The sequence below is a fragment of the Dipodomys merriami genome, unplaced genomic scaffold (assembly GCF_024711535.1).
Source record: "Dipodomys merriami isolate MVZ:Mamm:240054 unplaced genomic scaffold, mDipMer1.0.p SCAF_26, whole genome shotgun sequence".
Lineage (NCBI taxonomy): Eukaryota > Metazoa > Chordata > Mammalia > Rodentia > Heteromyidae > Dipodomys > Dipodomys merriami.
This window is the reverse complement of record NW_027204048.1, coordinates 21,699,230-21,716,083: the sequence shown is the minus strand read 5'-3', so window position 1 is coordinate 21,716,083 and position 16,854 is coordinate 21,699,230. Positions and strand designations below refer to the sequence as shown.

The window sequence follows — 16,854 nt, the reverse complement described above, 5'->3', positions numbered from 1 at the left end:
AGTTCAGCTGTTAACTCGTTTAAACTGGTTTGTCTTTAGAGAGGAGCCAGCGTGGTAGCCGATCCCCTCACAATGAATGCGGTTTCTCTCCTCTCTCCCCAAGTGCCTACTCCTTCCACGTCAGTGCAGAGGGCCAGATGCAGCCTGTCCCCTTCCCCCCCGACGCCCTCATCGGACCCGGAATCCCACGGCACGCCCGGCAGATCAACACGCTCAACCACGGGGAGGTGGTGTGCGCCGTGACCATCAGTAACCCCACGAGGCACGTGTACACGGGCGGCAAGGGCTGCGTCAAGGTCTGGGACATCAGCCACCCTGGCAACAAGAGCCCCGTGTCCCAGCTGGACTGTCTGGTGAGCGAGCGCGAACCGGGGCAGGAGGGTAATCGCCCCTGGAGACCCCGCGAGGAAATGGCCGTCCAGGCCTGGGTTGTGTTCTCATTAGGAGGAAATGGAGGCCCTTCCTGTTTCCTGTGTTAACTGCTTAGCGCCCTCCACCCGCCCAAACCCTCTCTCCTCTAAGTAGGCCTCATTTGTTGTCATGGCCAGTGGTTAGATTCCCAGGGCTGAAGGATTTTCCCCAGTGTAGTACAGTGGTTTGTAATGATCTTACTATGTAGACTTACACTATGGAAGGGTTCTCCTGGGGCATGAAGAGTAGTGCGGCCAGGCTGGTCTCCGATCCTATGATCCATTCCGTGCTTCATTTCTCTACAGCCTGCAGGTGATAGTGAACTGAGTACAGTGGGTGCAGGGTCTGTGATAGTCAGGGAGGCCATTGGGCTTCACTGCCACAGCCTAACCAGGGGAGAATCACACTGCGGTCACACTGTGTGCACACTGCGATCATTGTGGGCACACTGCAGATACACTGCGGACACACTGCAGTCACACTGGGCACTGCGGACCCTGCGATCACACTGATCACACTGCAGGCACACTGCGATACACTGCAGACACTGATCACACTGTGGGCACACTGAGATCACTGCGGGCACACTGGTCACACTGTGGACACTGATCACACTGCGGGCACACTGATCACACTGCGGGCACACTGCGATCACACTGCGGGTACACTGATCACACTACGGGCACACTGCGATCACTGCGGGCACACTGGTCACACTGTGGACACTGATCACATTGCGGGCACACTGATCACACTGCGGGCACACTGCGGGCACACTGATCACACTGCAGGCACACTGCGATCACTGCGGGCACACTGCGGTCACACTGTGGACACTGATCACACTGCGGGCACACTGATCACACTGCGGGCACACTGCGATCACACTGCGATCACACTGTGGTCACACTGCGGGCACACTGCGGTCACACTGTGGTCACACTGCAGGCACACTGGACACACTGCAATCACACTGCGGGCACACTGCGATCACACTGTGGTCACACTGCAATCACACTGTGGTCACACTGCGATCACACTGTGGTCACACTGCAGGCACACTGTGGAGACACTGCGATCACACTGCGGGCACACTGCGGGCACACTGCAGGCACACTGCAGGCACACTGGAGACACTGCGGGCACACTGCAGGCACACTGTGGAGACACTGCAATCACACTGCAGGCACACTGGTCACACTGCAATCACACTGTGGTCACACTGCGATCACACTGCGGGCACACTGCGATCACACTGTGGTCACACTGCAGGCACACTGCGATCACACTGCGGGCACACTGCGATCACACTGTGGTCACACTGCAGGCACACTGTGGACACACTGCAATCACACTGCGGGCACACTGCAATCACTGCGGGCACACTGCGATCACACTGTGGTCACACTGCGATCACACTGTGGTCACACTGCGAGCACACTGCGGGCACACTGCGATCACACTGCGGTCACACTGCCATCACACTGCGATCACACGGCACACTGTGGACACACTGCAATCACACTACGGGCACACTGCGATCACACAGATCACACTGCAGTCACACTGCAGGCACACTGTGGACACACTGCAATCACACTGCGGGCACACTGCGATCACACTGGTCACACTGCAGGCACACTGTGGACACACTGCAATCACACTGCGGGCACACTGGTCACACTGCGGACACTGCGGAGAAACTGGACACACTGATCACACTGCGGGAACACTGCAGACACTGGGCACACTGCGGTTACTCTGTGATCACACTGTGTACACACTGTGATCACCCTACGGGCACACTGCGGTCACTGCAGGCACACTGCTGTTACTCTGATCACACTGATCACACTGTGATCACACGGCAGTTACTCTGTGATCACACTGCGGACACACTGTGATCACACTATGGGCACACCAGGCACACTGCGGTCACTGCAGGCACACTGCGGTTACTCTGTGATCACACTGCGGACACATTGTGATCACACGGCGGTTACTCTGATCACACTGTGATCACACTGCGGACACACCAGGCACACTGTGGTCACTGCAGGCACACTGCGGTTACTCTGTGATCACACTGCGGGCACACTACGAGCACACTACGGGCACACTGCGGTCACTGCAGGCACACTGCGGTTACTCTGATCACACTGGCCACACTGTGATCACACGGCGGTTACTCTGTGATCACACTGTGATCACACTGCGGACACACTGTGATCACACTATGGGCACACCAGGCACACTGCGGTCACTGCGGGCACACTGCAGTTACTCTGATCACACTGTGATCACACGGCGGTTACTCTGTGATCACACTGCGGACACACTGTGATCACCCTACGGGCACACTGCGGTCACTGCAGGCACACTGCGGTTACTCTGATCACACTGATCACACTGCGGGCACACTGCGGTCACTGCAGGCACACTGCGGTTACTCTGATCACACTGATCACACTGTGATCACATGGCGGTTACTCTGTGATCACACTGCGGGCACACTGATCACACTACGGGCACACTGCGGGCACACTGTGGTCACTGCAGGCACACTGCGGTTATTCTGATCACACTGATCACACTGTGATCACACGGCGGTTACTCTGATCACACTGTGATCACACTACAGGCACACCAGGCACACTGTGGTCACTGCAGGCACACTGCGGACACACTGGGCACACTGTGATCACACTGCGAACACATTGTGATCTGTAGCAGAGCTGTGGAATAGAACATGAGTGTGCTTCCATAGCCTTAAAGTTGATTGACCTCAGGGTTTGCAGTGCTCACACTGTGGACCATCAGCGCTTCAAGTCAGAGTCTGTCTGGAAGGGTAAAAGTAGTTCAGAGGCAAGCTGGGCCATGAGGGCCTCATGCTTATATTTCTAACCACTGAGATCTGAGGATAATGGTTCAAAGCCAGCCTGGGCAGGAAAAGCTGTGAGACTGGTGACTCTAATTCGACCACTCAGAAGGTGGAAGTAGAGCTCTGGTTCTAGTAGAGCACCAGCCAAGCACGACAAAGCTAAGGACAATGCTTGGAGCTGAGTTCCAGCCCCAGGGACGGTTTCTCTAAGAGCTGCATTGCTGTCCTTTTGAGACTCAAAGAGAAAGTTTTTAGGGCAGTGACTGGTGTCCTGTTGGGCTTTGTCTTTAGTACTGTGACCTCTGACGCTGTCACTCACCTGAGCCACACTTCTAGCTCCAGCCCAGCTTTTTGCAGGCTGTTTTGGAGATGGAGTCTCAAAGACTCTGCTGGCGGATTCAAACCATGATTCTCCAGATTTCAGCCTCTGACTGTTGTCATTTAGTCAGACAGCTTAAGGTCACCTGTGGTGATAAAGTCTTTCAGGACCATCACTTGGGTGGCTGAGGATTGCCAGTTCAAATCTAGGCGGGGTAACGCAGTGAGACCCTGCCTCAAAATGGAAAACAAAAATCGAATAAATGACGTTTGACGATAGCTTAATATTCTGCAGTAGCAGGCGCTGCGGGCTTCCGTGTGCCCCGGCCTTTGAGAGATGGACGCTGTTGAAGCAATCCCGTCTTTGGATTGGCTGAAACGGGGTCACGGGAGGCCACCCTGCCCCTTTCCTCACAGGTGGCGGCGTTGATGGCAGGCACTTTCTTTTACCTGGTATTTGGTGTTTGAGAAGACTTAGGACACAGCTGTCCTCTTTTGAAAGCAACACCACTAACTGATTAGACAAGAATCTTCCTGACTCATGAACACCTAGGCATTTGGTGTTAAGAACAATGGAAACCAGAAGGTCAAGGGGGAGAGGGAGTGAGCGGGTGAGGGACCCGGTGGTGGGGGAGATGTAAGAAAGGGTAAACATTGCTCAAGATGCATTGTTTGTGTAAACCGATAGGTTAGATGGAAACCCATTTGAACAAGCCCTTGAAGACAATAAACAGCTATAAAATAACAAGAATAATGAAAACTAAAATGTATTCCGGGGGTCTGCAGCTTCCAAATTGTGAATAATGGAGAATGCAGAGGTTTCTGGTTAGAAAATGCATCCCTGCGTTTCTTACACTGACGCCCCTTCTCTGGATGCTGGGAAACCAGGAGCAGGTGCTTGGCTTCCCACTTTGTGAACAGTCCCGCAAATGTGTTTCATTCACCTCCGCGTTGCTGTTGTCAGCGCTAGGCCTCGGCCTCGGCCGGCATGCTTCTTCTGTCTGAGGCTGGCGCTCCACCTGCTTGAGCCACACCTCCACTTCCAGCCTTTTTATTTGTTGTGGTTAATTGAAGATAAGACTCACTGATTTCCCTCCCTGGGCTAGCTTTGAACTTTGGTCCTAGATCTCAGCCTCATGCGTAGCTAGGATGACAGGTGTGGGTCTTCATTCACTCAGGAGGACACAGCTGCACCTGGACTCTGGTAGTTCCGACCGTGTCTGGGAAACACCTCTCCCGAGTCAAAACCCAAGCCGCAGTCAGAGGCCCGCCCCGCTTACTGCTCGGTGATGCATTATAGCAACCGAATTCTGTTTATTTCACAGAACAGGGATAACTACATCCGGTCCTGTAAGTTGCTCCCGGATGGCTGCACGCTCATTGTGGGCGGGGAAGCCAGCACCCTGTCCATCTGGGACTTGGCGGCTCCAACCCCACGCATCAAGGCAGAGCTGACGTCTTCGGCCCCCGCCTGCTACGCCCTGGCCATCAGCCCCGACTCCAAGGTCTGCTTCTCCTGCTGCAGCGACGGCAACATCGCCGTGTGGGACCTGCACAACCAGACGCTGGTGAGGTGAGTCCAGTGGCTGCTGGGGAGGGTCCCTCCTTCAGGGGTGGCCCTAAGAGGCCTGTCGCACACGCGCACACACACGCGCACAAGCATGCACACGCGCACACACGCACACTTCTGCTGGGTGCCCTGGGGCACATGGCTTCAGGAGCCTATTGTTTGCCAGGCATGAGGCGTAGGTGCTTGGAAGTTGTGGGCAAAGACCAAAGCCATAGCAGCTCCGCAGCCCGCAGGACCCAGCGTCCCTGAGACTCGCCTACGCAGAGGGGCTGTGAGGGCTGAGGTCCTCGGAGGGCGCGGCCGGGCGGTCGGGGTGAGTGTGGCGGAGCCTGGCTCTGGCTGGATCCTTGTTTGTGGAAACCAAAGCCTGCAGATACAGTATAACAGAAAACCAACGAAGGGCTTTAGAAGAGGAGATTCCGTGAAGGGGACACAAAGCGTTTTAAAGCACGGCGGTTTGTCCGTGGCCAGCCAGGACGTGTGCCCAGGAGAGGCCCTGCTGACCCCTGAACAAGCCGGAGCCCTAGCGGCCAGAGGCTCTGGGGAGACAGCAGAGGAGTTCCAGGAGTGTTGCCAGCAGTGCACCAGTCCAAGGGAGAACTTGCCTGTGTTTGGCTCTTTTCCCTTTGCTTGGAGACCGTCGCTGGAGATGTACAGTTAGAGGCCCATGGTTTATTGGGCGGGTGCAGCAGTGCTTTCAAGCTGGTGTGCTCGTGGAGAGACCGCCTCGCTCACGCTCTCCAGACCTCCTCGTAGAAATCCCCTCAGGTCGTGCAGCCGGGTATTTGTGTCTGTGTGTGGGGTGGCGCCTGTGATGGAGGTGGGGTGAGCAGAGTGGACCAAGAGACACAGCCCCTCACACCCATACCGCTCTCCAGTCGTGGGCCTGAACTCTGGGCCTGGGCGCTGTCCCTCAGCGCTTCGGGTGGTTAGTGAGAGTCGCAGATTCTCCTGCCCGGGCTGGCGTGGAGTCCCGATGTTCGCGCCTCAGCCTCCTGAAGGGCAAGGGCCACAGCCGGAGCCACGTGACGGGAAGTCTCAACATGCACGGGGCTGAGCTGGGGGGGGAAGGGTCACAGGGTCCTGGAGGCGTTGGAAGGGGCGGCAGGCAGAGGGGGCGCGGGTGATGGCAGGAAAGTCTGTCCAGGCCTGGCTGGTGGCGGCAGAGCCAGGGGGAGGCCGGGATGGGGCCTGGTGCTGAACGCATGCAGGGCACGCATAGGAAGTTGTTCTGTGGCTCAGAGGAGGGCTGCTGACAAATGTGAAGCCCTTCAAAGCTGGGCTCTGTGGGGGGATGCGGCGGATGCCTCCCTCTCGCCTGCGTTTCCCAAGTGGCTCCTCGATGAGACTCGCTCACGTCTCCCCGCGCTGTCCCCAGCCCACTGCGTACCAAACCCACGGCACCCACTGCACCAGAGCACCTACAGCACCCACTGCACCTACAGCACCCACTGCATCTACAGCACCTACACCACCCACTGCACCTACAGCACCTATAGCACCTACAGCACCTACAGCACCCACTGCACCTACAGCACCTACAGCACCCACTGCACCTACAGCACCCACAGCACTCACTGCACCTACAGCACCCACTGCACCTACAGCACCTACAGCACCCACAGCACCCACTGCACCTACAGCACCCACTGCACCTACAGCACCTACAGCACCCACTGCATCTACAGCACCTACAGCACCAACAGCACCTACAGCACCAACAGCACCTACAGTACCTACAGCACCCACTGCACCTACAGCACCCACTGCACCTACAGCACCTACAGCACCCACTGCACCTACAGCACCTACAGCACCTACAGCACCCACTGCACCTACAGCACCTACAGCACCCACAGCACCTACAGCACCTACAGCAACTACAGCACCTACAGCACCCACTGCACCTACAGCACCTACAGCACCCACAGCACCTACAGCACCTACAGCACCTACAGCACCTACAGCACCCACTGCACGCACTGCACCTACAGCACCTACAGCACCCACTGCACCTACAGCACCTACAGCACCCACTGCACCTACAGCACCTACAGCACCCACTGCACCCACTGCACCTACAGCACCTACAGCACCCACTGCACCCACTGCACCTACAGCACCTACAGCACCTACAGCACCCACTGCACCTACAGTACCCACAGCACCCACTGCACCTACAGCACCCACTGCACCTACAGCACCTACAGCACCAACAGCACCTACAGTACCTACAGCACCCACAGCACCTACAGCACCTACAGCACCCACTGCACCTACAGCACCTACAGCACCCACAGCACCTACAGCACCTACAGCACCTACAGCACCTACAGCACCCACAGCACCCACAGCACCTACAGCACCTACAGCACCTACAGCACCTACAGCACCCACAGCACCTACAGCACCTACAGCACCTACAGCACCCACAGCACCTACAGCACCTACAGCACCCACTGCACGCACTGCACCTACAGCACCCACTGCACCTACAGCACCTACAGCACCTACAGCACCCACTGCACCTACAGCACCCACTGCACCTACAGCACCCACTGCACCTATAGCACCTACAGCACCCACTGCACCTACAGCACCTACAGCACCCACTGCACCTACAGCACCTACAGCACCTACAGCACCTACAGCACCCACTGCACCTACAGCACCCACTGCACCTACAGCACCTACAGCACCTACAGCACCTACAGCACCCACTGCACCTACAGCACCCACTGCACCTACAGCACCTACAGCACCCACTGCACCTACAGCACCTACAGCACCCACTGCACCTACAGCACCTACAGCACCCACTGCACCTACAGCACCTACAGCACCCACTGCACCTACAGCACCTACAGCACCTACAGCACCCACTGCACCTACAGCACCCACTGCACCTACAGCACCTACAGCACCTACAGCACCCACTGCACCTACAGCACCTACAGCACCTACAGCACCTACAGCACCTACAGCATCCACTGCACCTACAGCACCTACAGCACCTACAGCACCTACAGCACCCACTGCACCTACAGCACCCACTGCACCTACAGCACCTACAGCACCTACAGCACCTACAGCACCCACTGCACCTACAGCACCCACTGCACCTACAGCACCTACAGCACCTACAGCACCCACTGCACCTACAGCACCTACAGCACCTACAGCACCTACAGCACCTACAGCATCCACTGCACCTACAGCACCTACAGCACCTACAGCACCCACTGCACCTACAGCACCCACTGCACCTACAGCACCTACAGCACCTACAGCACCTACAGCACCCACTGCACCTACAGCACCTACAGCACCTACAGCACCTACAGCACCCACTGCACCTACAGCACCTACAGCACCTACAGCACCTACAGCATCCACTGCACCTACAGCACCTACAGCACCTATAGCACCTACAGCACCCACTGCACCTACAGCACCCACTGCACCTACAGCACCTACAGCACCTACAGCACCTACAGCACCCACTGCACCTACAGCACCCACTGCACCTACAGCACCTACAGCACCTACAGCACCCACTGCACCTACAGCACCTACAGCACCTACAGCACCTACAGCACCCACTGCACCTACAGCACCTACAGCACCCACTGCACCTACAGCACCTACAGCACCTACAGCACCTACAGCACCCACTACACCTACAGCACCTACAGCACCCACTGCACCTACTGCACCTACAGCACCTACAGCACCTACAGCACCTACAGCACCCACAGCACCCACTGCACCTACAGCACCTACAGCACCTACAGCACCCACTGCACCTACAGCACCTACAGCACCTACAGCACCCACTGCACCTACAGCACCCACTGCACCTACAGCACCCACTGCACCTACAGCACCCACTGCACCCACTGCACTGACCGCGGGTGCTTGGGGAGTGCCACTGCCCTCCTGGGGGGTCGGTCCAGGGCTCAGGGCCCGGCTGGGGCTGTGAGTCAGCCCCAGCTGTGGCATTTGCCTCTGCCAGCGGCCTTGGGGCCAGGGTACTGGCGTGACCTTGGCCTCTGGGGGCCCCATTTCCCAGTGCAGGGATCTTTCTTACTCAGAAAGCAGGGGTGAACAAACAGGTGAGCTCATGGTGGGTGGGCACGGATGGCTTCACCCTGTGATTCCCTTCTGGAATGAGAATGCTTCTGTCCCTCCTCCCTGCAGTGTGTCCTTCTGGCTGAACAGACCTTTATCTTTCCCTTAAAGAATATACTGACGGTTTTGTGAGGTTTTTGTCACTTTGGGGCTTGAACTCGGGCCTGGGCACTACCTCTGAGTTATTTTGCTCACGGCAGTGCTCTACCACTTTGAGCCAAAGCTCCACTTTCCGTTTTCTGGTGGTTATCTAAGAGTCTCGTGGACTTTTCTCCTTGAGCTGGCTTTGACCATGATCCCCAGGTCTCAGCCTCCTGAGTACTAGGATTACAGAGGTGAGCCACATGCACCCAGCCATTGTTTTTAGTTTTTTTTTTTAGTTGCTTTTAACTCTTTTAAACATTTTCCAGATCTGGGAGGAGATGGATACATTTATCAAGCAGTTATAGTACCATATTTGACTTCTGGCTAGTGACTTCCAATGGGATTTTTTTTTTTAGCCTTTGGATGACAAAAAGAAAAAAAAAAAAAGAAAGACACGGAGTCTGCAGGTGTGGCTTCCTGTCCGCTGTGGGGAAGGTTAGCTTGATCTGTAACGTCAGCACATGGAGGAGACAGCGCACCGTGAGCCCAAAGCGCACAACACAACGGTATTGACCTCGAGCTCTGGCAGGAAATCATTACTCAATCTGGTTTGTTTTATCAGGCAATTTCAGGGCCACACAGATGGCGCCAGCTGCATTGACATTTCCAACGATGGCACCAAGCTCTGGACGGGGGGTTTGGACAACACGGTCCGGTCCTGGGACCTGCGCGAGGGCCGGCAGCTGCAGCAGCACGACTTCACCTCCCAGGTGACCGCCTGCTCCCACCCGTCCTGGAGCCCGCATGGGGGTCTGCGTGGGCGTGGGCGTGTGCACGTACACACGCGTGCACCATCCTTCCCAGCTCAGCATTGTGCTGCGTGGACAGACATGACAGGATTCAGTTTGAGATCATTTAAACACATACTCCATATTCCCTACTCCCCCCAAACTTTTCGAGTAGTTTCTGAAACCATTTAGGCTAAAGTACCTTGGAATTCATTCAGTGAAAAACAGACAAGTTTTTCTTCAGTTTTTCTTTGGTCTGTTGTACCAGTTCTGATATGGAGTCAGAAATGATCATTTGATTCCTGTTTAAATGGAGCTGGAAGGATGTGCCAGGTAGAGAAAAATCACCACAACTCTAAAACTCATTTCCTCTGCATCACAGAGCTTTAAAAAAATTCATCTGTATCTCAGTGGATGCCCATTTTATTACCCATCTCTTAAAAAATGGACTCATGGCTAACTAGATCTACAGAGGTTTGAAATAATCCAAACTTGTGGAGTGTGAAGGCTTGGATGTCCTATGTCTGGATCAGGACTTGTGGAGTGTGAAGGCTTGGATGTCCTATGTCTGGATCAGGACTTGTGGAGTGTGAAGTGTTGGATGTCCTATGTCTGGATCAGGACTTGTGGAGTGTGAAGTGTTGGATGTCCTGTGTCTGGATTAGGATTTATGGAGTGTGAAGTGTTGGATGTCCTGTGTCTGGATCAGGACTTGTGGAGTGTGAAGTGTTGGATGTCCTATGTCTAGATTAGGACTTGTGGAGTGTGAAGGCTTGGATGTCCTATGTCTGGATCAGGACTTGTGGAGTGTGAAGTGTTGGATGTCCTGTGTCTGGATCAGGACTTGTGGAGTGTGAAGACTTGGATGTCCTATGTCTGGATCAGGACTTGTGGAGTGTGAAGTGTTGGATGTCCTATGTCTGGATCAGGACTTGTGGAGTGTGAAGACTTGGATGTCCTGTGTCTGGATCAGGACTTGTGGAGTGTGAAGTGTTGGATGTCCTATGTCTGGATCAGGACTTGTTTGGGGAATGGCAATACTTTTTTAAATATGTCAGGTCAAAAATAGGACACAGACAAAACAAATTACTGGCTAATAAGTTCTATGTCCCCAGTGTTATTTATAGGCTTTCTTGTTCTGCCCTTTCCTAATATGTAGGATATTAGTTTTGATCCTCTCCTTAAAAAAAAATAACAACCACAGCAAAAAAACAAAACACCAAAAAACCAAAAAAGAATGGAAGCTGTCCTGTTTGTATTTCGCTTGCTCACCAGCACAGGGTTCAGCCTCAGCTGTTCTTGCTCATGGCTGGTACTCTGCCTCCTAAGCCACAGCTGTGGTCTAGCCTTTTGCTAGTTGGAGAGATAAAGTCTCTGGCTAGCTTTAAGACACAATCCTACAGGTCTCAGCCTTCTGAGAAACTGGTGTGGGCCACCAGCGCCCGGCTTGGAGCGGAAGCTCTCAAGTCTGGGGTGCAGAAGACATGGCTGTCGTTCAGCCCTCGTGGTTACTGTCCCACCACTGCATTATCGCCCACAGGGAGGCAGGCACTGGGGATTGAACAGGGCCTCGTTCTTGCTGCGCAAGCGCTCCGCCCCTTGAGCCGTGTCCCCGGTGTTGGTTGCAGTGCTGTCCTCAAGCCAGGGCCTCCCTTCCTGTCCAGGTCAGCCTAGGCGGTGGTGCTGGCGTGACGGGCCTGTGCCACCGCACCGGGCCGCTGGGCTGCCCGCGGCTGAGGGCGCCGGGTATGCACCACACGCCTATCCATCTGTTAAGGTGGCGTCACGCTGGCCGGATGCCTGGGCTGTCCTTGAACCCCGAGCCCTGGATCTCTGCCTGATGACAGACGTGAGCCATGGCACCCAGCAGTGTAGTTGGTGCTTTCATTTCCATTATCTCCACCCAGAAACCAAATCACTTTAAAGTAAGTCCTGGATGCGATGCCATTTCATCTACCATGTTTCAGATAAGCCCTCCTTTGAAACACAGGAGCTCGCATCTTTTGCTTTTACTTCCTTTTTTGTTTTGTTCTGTTTTGCTTGCCCTTGGGTTTGACGTGGAGCCTCCCCTGCCGGCCGGCCCTCTGCCGCTCCAGCCACCCTCCAGCCAGCGTTTTGCTGGTTATTTTTGGAAATGGAGTCCTTTGGGTCTCAGTCTCCGCGTAGCTGGGATGACGGGCGTCAGCCTCTTGCCCAGCCTGCAGAGATCAGTATCATTCAGAGCACTGCCTTGAGCCGGCCACACAGGAGGGCCGCATCCGCAGGCTGCCGGGGGCTTTTTCTCTTTGACTCGTGCCTCCTCTGTTTGGACTCTTGGTCTGGACTGGATGATTGCTGCCCCTCCTCTTTGTCATCCGCCTCCCCCCACCTTCTTGTTGCCCTTTGGTCCCTAATTTCTTGAGCAAAACGCTGAGTGTTGCGGTTCTGTTCTTACAGATCTTCTCTCTGGGGTACTGCCCGACCGGAGAGTGGCTGGCGGTGGGCATGGAGAGCAGCAACGTGGAGGTTCTGCACGTGAACAAACCGGACAAGTACCAGCTGCATCTCCACGAGAGCTGCGTGCTCTCCCTGAAATTTGCTTATTGTGGTGAGTTCAACCGAAGGGAGACGGAGGCCACCGCAGGCCTGGTGGGAAATACTTCTGACACAAAATATGGTTAGAGATCCTATCTGGGGGATGTTCCCTGAGCAGCTGGCTGCCACGTTTCTCTTGTTTTAGCACGTCCCCCAGAGACCTTTAGTAAAGCCTGATTCAGTCTGCTTTGCTAATTTGAGAAAAGCCAGCCGGCAATGACACTGCCTGACGTGAGGTTTGGACACACACACGTTTGTTTGTGGGGTGTGAGGCCATGGCCCCACCCTGAAGAGGGGTGGTGGGTGTTTTCAGAAGACAGGGCAGACAGGAGGGGGCTGTAATGGGTTCGATGCCGGGTTACGCACAGGCTCGCTCCCTTCGCAGGCGGCCAGGGGAGCTGTGCAGGCGGATGCATCCGTGTGTATGTGTGTGTGTGTGCGTGTGCGTGTGTGCGTGCGTGCGTGCGTGTGCGTGTGTGTGTGCACGTGTGTGCACGTGTGTGTGCGTGCGTGCGCGTGTGTGTGTGCGTGCACGTGTGTGTGCGCGTGTGTGCGTGTGTGTGTGCGTGCACGTGTGTGTGCGTGTGTGTGTGCGTGCACGTGTGTGTGCGTGCACGTGTGTGTGCGTGTGTGTGTGCGTGCACGTGTGTGTGCATGTGTGTGCGTGTGTGTGGTGTGTGCACGTGTGTGCGTGCGTGCGCGTGTGTGTGTGTGTGTGCGTGTGTGTGTGCGTGCACGTGTGTGCGTGCGCTGTAGGCGGCTTACATTTGTTCCCTGGGTGTGTGAGTAGGTGGCTGGAAGGGCAGCGCACACTCGCAGAGCACATGCTCCGTGCCACCTGACACAGGTGGCATTTTATAGAAGCTCGAACCTTCTTGCTCTCTAAGCTGATCCTCTTAGGCAGAGACTGGCGGCCGTGGAGCAATTTAATGGATTAGGTCTTGCAGGCCCCAGTGTGTTAAGAAATGCTGTCCTAAGCCAAGGATCCTTTGGGTGTGGTAGTTCATGCAGTAAAAACATTTGTGTATGGCTGGGTATCTGGCTCAAACCTGTATTCCCAGCTACTCAAGAGTCTGAAGATTGGGGTTCAGATCTAGCCTGGGCAGGAAAGTCAGTTACTAAGACTCTTATCTCCAATTAACCACTAAAAATCAGAAGTATCAAGGAATAGAGTGTTAGCCTTGAGCAATAATTCTTAGGAACAGAACCCAGGCCTTGAATTCAGGCCCAGGACCAGCACATACACACACACACACACACACACACACACACACACACACACACACACACACACACACACACACACACACACACACACACACACACACTACAAGCAAAAACATGCTATATTTGAAGTTGAGCACTGGTGACTTGTACCTCCCATCCTAGGTACTCAGGAAGCTAGGATTTGAGAACTGTGGGTCAAAGCCATTCTAGGAAGAAGGGTTTTAATCTCTAGTTAACCACTACCAAAAGGAGAAGTAGAGGTGTGGCTCAGTGATGAAAAAGCCAAGTGAGAGCATGAGGCTGTGAGTTCAAGCCCCGGTACTGGCATTCTCCGCTGAGCGCCAGTGGCTCACACCTGTCGTCCTAGCTACTCGAGAGGCTGAGAGCTGAGGATTGTGGTTTCGAAGCCAGCCTGGGCAGGAAAGTCCATGAGAATCTATCTCCAATTAACCACCAGAAAGCCAAAAGTGGAAGATTAGCTCAAAGTGGTAGAGCACTAGCCTTGACCAAAAAGCTCTGCTACGGTCCCCAGGCCCTGAGTTCAAGCCCATGACCAGGCACACACACACACACACACACACACACGCACGCACACACACACACACACACACACACACACACACACACACACACACAGAGCTGCATTTGATGAGTGCGCAGAGGGCCTCCCCCTTGGTAACACGCCCCTCCGTGGTTCCTTGCAGGGAAGTGGTTTGTGAGCACCGGGAAAGACAACCTCCTCAACGCGTGGCGGACCCCGTACGGGGCCAGCATCTTCCAGGTGGGTAGGCGCCGGGGACGGCCGGGAAGCCCCTTGCAGAGCTGCCCCAGACCCCCGAGCGCCCCTGTTCCACGTGAAACACGAGTCCGCTGGTTTCTCTTCCAGTCCAAAGAGTCCTCGTCGGTGCTTAGCTGCGACATCTCTGTGGATGACAAATACATCGTCACCGGCTCCGGGGACAAGAAGGCCACGGTCTATGAGGTCATCTACTGACTACCCGGTGTGATTTAACAGTTAGAGTTGAATTGGGCCAAAACGTTTGCATCTGTAGAAATAGAGACATTGTAACTTTAAAGAAAAAGAAAAACCGAGGAAAAACAACAACAACAAAGAAAAACCCAACAAACCTGTTCCAAACCTTGACACAAAACGACTTGGAGCGTACAAAGAGAAGGCAGTAGTAGGCCTACCAGCAGACGCTGCGCATCTGCCCGCCTAGACCAGTGCAGCGGAGGCCACATGGACAGAGCCCGAGGGTGGTTTCCAGCTCTGGCTGCCAGCACCGCCGGCCCCTCTCTCTCGGGGATCTGTCGCCCATCCTGGCCCAGTGTGAATCCAACGCCCCCCCGCCTGACGTCCTTTGTAGAGCCCTGGTGTCTCCAGTGAACTCGCTTCCTGGTTTTGCATCTTGTGAAATGTTTTTTGTTTTGTTTTGTATTTTTGTTGAAGGTTAAACATTTGTATAAATTGTAAATATATTTGGTTTATTACAGTAAAGGCTTTAGTACCAATAAGTGGCTCTCCTTTTCCTCTTTTAAGGTCTGTCTGTTTTGTTCCTCAAAGCTCTGGGTCATGAATGGATCGTATGAGCTAAACGTGTGCTGGAGGAGGGTTATAAACCCATTCCTTACTCGGATATTTGATCGAGTCCACGAAGCACCTCAGGGTTAATAGAAGCTCAACACTGGATAAGCGAATGCATATTAATAATGATTTAATTTTGTAAGCTAAGCCTTCTTCATCAAGACTCATTCTTTGTTAGGAGGTTCTTGTGATTCAGGGTTACAGTTAAACCTCTACCTATTCCTGGTGACTTTTGGCAGGTTGATTATGTCTTTTCTTTAGCACTGCCCTAGATTTTCAAGTCTCGCTCCTTTCTCTTCACTGCTTTGGTATTTGCTTGTTGGTGTTTGCCCATCCTGGGGCTTGAACTCCGCCCGGGGCTCAAGTGCTGAAGACTAGTGTTCTACTTGAAACGCAGCTCCACTTAAGGCTTTTTGTGGTTAATTGGAGATAAGAGTCTACGGACTTGACTGTTTTGGCTGGCACCAAACTGTGATCCTCAGATCTCAGCTTCCCGAGTAGCTAAGATTACAGGCATGAGCCACCAGTGCCCAGCTTTGTGTTTTAAGAAAAGTAGGTATGCGGGCACTGGTGGCTCAGACCTGAAATCCTAGCTACTCAGAAGGCTGAGATCGGAGGATCGCCATTCAAAGCCAGCCCGGAGGACAAATCTGAGACTCTTACTGCTAATTAACCACCAAAAAGCCCAATTTGGAAGTGAGGCTCAAGTGGTAGCATACCAGCCTTGGGCAAAAAAGCCCTGAATTGAAGCCCCAGTACAAACACACACACACACACACAGAAATGTAGGCAATTTGAGTTTTGTGTTATGATTTATAATGCCCAGAAAGCTATAGAGTTCATTGCCCTATAAAAGCAAGGTGAAACATTAGCTGGATTTGTCTTTATTAATACCTGGTTGATCTATTATTTACTTCTCCAGCCAGGCCCAGCGCTCAGCCCCTCGTCTTGGTGAGGCAGTGTCCCTGCAGCCCCGGCGATTGCCAGCCAGCATTAGTCTTAGCTCTTTACCTTTGTGAGCAAGCTTTTACTAATTTGATTAGATGAAATCTGTAACCCCGGGCTTTTAATAAGTTACCGAGCGTGTTTTCTTCCTGGAAAAAAGGTTACATGACTCATTCTTTATATGCCAGTTATTTATGGTTATATTTTGGGAAAGAATGGCTTACAGTGTTAAGCCTGTTTTCCTAGCTGTTTTAAAAATAGCATTCAGGGATCTTTTTTCTGTTCTTATGTCTTATGTTTTCTTAGGATGTAGTGAGTAGTTGGCAGTTTGTCTTAATAG

At 53.9% G+C, this 16,854-nt stretch overlaps 1 protein-coding gene across 12 annotated transcripts in view; it reads left to right on the top strand.

The window, feature by feature from the left end:
• Tle1 (TLE family member 1, transcriptional corepressor) overlaps positions 1 to 15,499 on the top strand; it is a 108,814-nt gene extending 93,315 nt beyond the window's left edge. For all 12 annotated transcript variants that reach the window (XM_070035816.1, XM_070035815.1, XM_070035818.1 and 9 more), the window contains 6 exons: positions 104 to 353; positions 4,936 to 5,183; positions 10,018 to 10,165; positions 12,620 to 12,770; positions 14,689 to 14,765; positions 14,871 to 15,499. In XM_070035816.1, the coding sequence (XP_069891917.1) occupies positions 104 to 353; positions 4,936 to 5,183; positions 10,018 to 10,165; positions 12,620 to 12,770; positions 14,689 to 14,765; positions 14,871 to 14,978 (982 nt within the window). In that variant the 3' untranslated portion in view covers positions 14,979 to 15,499. The remainder of the gene's footprint in view (positions 1 to 103; positions 354 to 4,935; positions 5,184 to 10,017; positions 10,166 to 12,619; positions 12,771 to 14,688; positions 14,766 to 14,870) is intronic.
• Positions 15,500 to 16,854: the final 1,355 nt, after the last annotated feature.